Source organism: Penaeus chinensis, chromosome 7 (genome assembly GCF_019202785.1).
Source record: "Penaeus chinensis breed Huanghai No. 1 chromosome 7, ASM1920278v2, whole genome shotgun sequence".
NCBI lineage: Eukaryota > Metazoa > Arthropoda > Malacostraca > Decapoda > Penaeidae > Penaeus > Penaeus chinensis.
The window spans coordinates 36894061-36896560 of record NC_061825.1 but is presented as its reverse complement, the minus strand read 5'-3'; the positions used below and the strand labels follow the sequence as shown (position 1 = coordinate 36896560).

The 2500-nt window shown below is 38.7% G+C and overlaps 1 protein-coding gene across 6 annotated transcripts in view; it reads left to right on the top strand.

The window, feature by feature from the left end:
* LOC125027092 (protein DDI1 homolog 2-like) overlaps positions 1-2500 on the top strand; it is a 19705-nt gene that overhangs the window by 15162 nt on the left and 2043 nt on the right. For 5 of the 6 annotated variants that reach the window (XM_047615901.1, XM_047615899.1, XM_047615900.1 and 2 more), the window contains 2 exons: positions 466-718; positions 886-2500. The exon at positions 886-2500 is cut by the window's right edge and continues 2043 nt beyond it. In XM_047615901.1, the coding sequence (XP_047471857.1) occupies positions 466-718; positions 886-1118 (486 nt within the window). In that variant the 3' untranslated portion in view covers positions 1119-2500. The remainder of the gene's footprint in view (positions 1-465; positions 719-885) is intronic. The other variant, XM_047615897.1, reaches the window with a different exon arrangement.

Below are 2500 nucleotides of genomic sequence, written 5' to 3'. Positions count from 1 at the left end.
GCATCTTAGCTTTTTGTGTGTGTGTGTGTGTGTGTGTGTGTGTGTGTGTGTGTGTGTGTGTGTGTGTGTGTGTGTGTGTGTGTGTGTGTGTGTGTGTGTGTGTGTGTGTGTGTGTGTGTGTGTGTGTGTGTGTGTGTGTGTGTGTGTGTGTGTGTGTGTGTGTGTGTGTGTGTGTGTGTGTGTGTGTGTGTGTGTGTGTGTGTGTGTGTGTGTGTGTGTGTGTGTGTGTGTGTGGTGTGTGGTGTGTGGTGTGTGGTGTGTGGTGTGTGTGTGTGTGTGTGAAAGGCCATAGCTGTTCAACAAGATGAAGTATCTGTTATATGTATGCACACATTTAGACAGACAAATTTAGATATTAATACATAGTTGGACATGTACAGAATATATAAAATTCTAAATATGCAGCTGAAAAATCTAGATTATAACCCATACATTTCTTTTTTTCTCTCACTCTCACAAAAAAAGATGTGCATCGACTTGAAAAACAACAAACTGCACATTGGGACTACAGGCACAGCCACAACCTTCCTAAGTGAAAGTGAACTGCCAGACTGTGCCCGTCTGACCTCTCTCTCAGAAGAGGAGGCTCGTCGCCAATCAGAAAAGGCTGCCAAAGAGTCAGAGGACCGTGCATTGGCCGAAGCGTTGGCCGCTAGTTCCAAGGAAGGTAACTCGGATGGAGCAAGTGGTTCTTCTGCATCTGGGGCTACGCAACATGGTGATTATGGGTTGCAAAATACCAAAAGCATGGAAGCTATGAAAAAACTGTCTCTTATCTGCTTTACTTTAAGAATGATGAAGAAATCATGTTTAAGGTCCAGATGCTTTTTCTGTGTCAGTAGTTTGTATTTGTGATTCTGATGAGGTTTTGGTTTAACATTCTAGCAGCAGAGCAGCAGCAGTCTTCCAGTCCCCCCAGTGAGGCAGCAGCCCCTGCCACAGCCCCCGCCGCAGTTCCAGAAGCTACAGCTCAACAAGACAATTTCTCTGAATCAGATATTCAAGAAATTATGCAAATTGGGTTCACTAGAGTTCAGGCCGTTGAAGAACTTAGACGACAAAATGGAAATAAGACTCAAGCAATAGCTGCACTCTTTGCAAAGTCATTCAAAATGTAGTTCCTTATTTTTTTAGGGATAAGATACATGTTTAGCAATACTATTTCAGAAGTTATGGTTCTTATTTTGCAATATAATTTTAGATGGTCAATATTTCTGGTAAGGGTTTAGAGTTTCTTGGATATTGTGAAGTGAGTATAGACATGGCTCGTATTGAGCCTTTTATCAAATGTGTAATATGTTTGAAGACTGAGGTTGACTTCATATTTAGGGAGGTTAATGCTAGACAAGGAAACCATTAATGGTTTGTTTTTGTACCTTAAGAGTGGACAAGTCAAAAGGGCCTTTCTGAGTGAGCTTGGATTGCATTATCTCGCCTTTTTGTTGTTTGGTTATTGTGGATATCAGTTGGCCAGGATAGAATTGTGTACCTAACTTATTTCTTTATGTTATTTTAGTCATTTGTATACTTTGTTACCATGGGTGGTTTTTACAGTGTATCAAAATACTGAATGAAAATTGCATTTATGTGCATTCTGTAATTAAGTCTTTGTTTCTGGTTTTAAAGGCCTGATGGATATTCAGCAGAGATAGGGAGTATCCTTTGTTTGGCTCTGAACTTGTTGAAATGATTATTCTAAATCCCTGATACTAAGAACAACATATCAGAGATTGCATTTAAAGAGGGGTTTCTTTAGAGCAAGGAGATTTGCGATTTTTGTTTTTATCTCGAAATTCGATCAAATACTTTTGTGTTTAATGGAAAGATACAAATGTGATTCAGCTTGGCTTTCATTAGGAAAAGTTGTCAGATGAAGTACAAGAGACAGATATTCCAGTGCTATGTTTGTTACAGGTGACTCAGTTGCGAGGTGCAAGACTTTTAGGAAATTATACATGCTCTAATATTGTAGTTGAACACATCTCATTACAGTTCAGTTTTATAATGTAGAGATTAGGAGTTAAATAGTCCCACTGTTAAATAAAACATTTTACATTATCATTTATATGATGTAGATTATGACAGTACTTTATATTTTACAGTAGGTGTTATGCAAATCAGACAAGTATTTTATACTATACATGAAAAAGAAAATAAAAGTTTTTATCAATTAGTGATGAGTCATTGATGTCTTCATTTTAGCTTAAAATTAGTTCACTTGTGACACACACACACACACGTACGCGCACACACACACACACACACACACACACACACACACACACACACACACACACACACACACACACACACACACACACACACACACACACACACACACACTTTCACTCACTCACTCACTCACTCACTCACTCACTCACTCTGTATTGCAATTGTTGTTGTGTAGCAGAGAAAGACCCAAGTGTATCAGTTATCAAGTCTTAGAAAAATATCAGGTAACTTCAGGAAGTGGATTTTAAGTACTGGAGGCATCTTACTT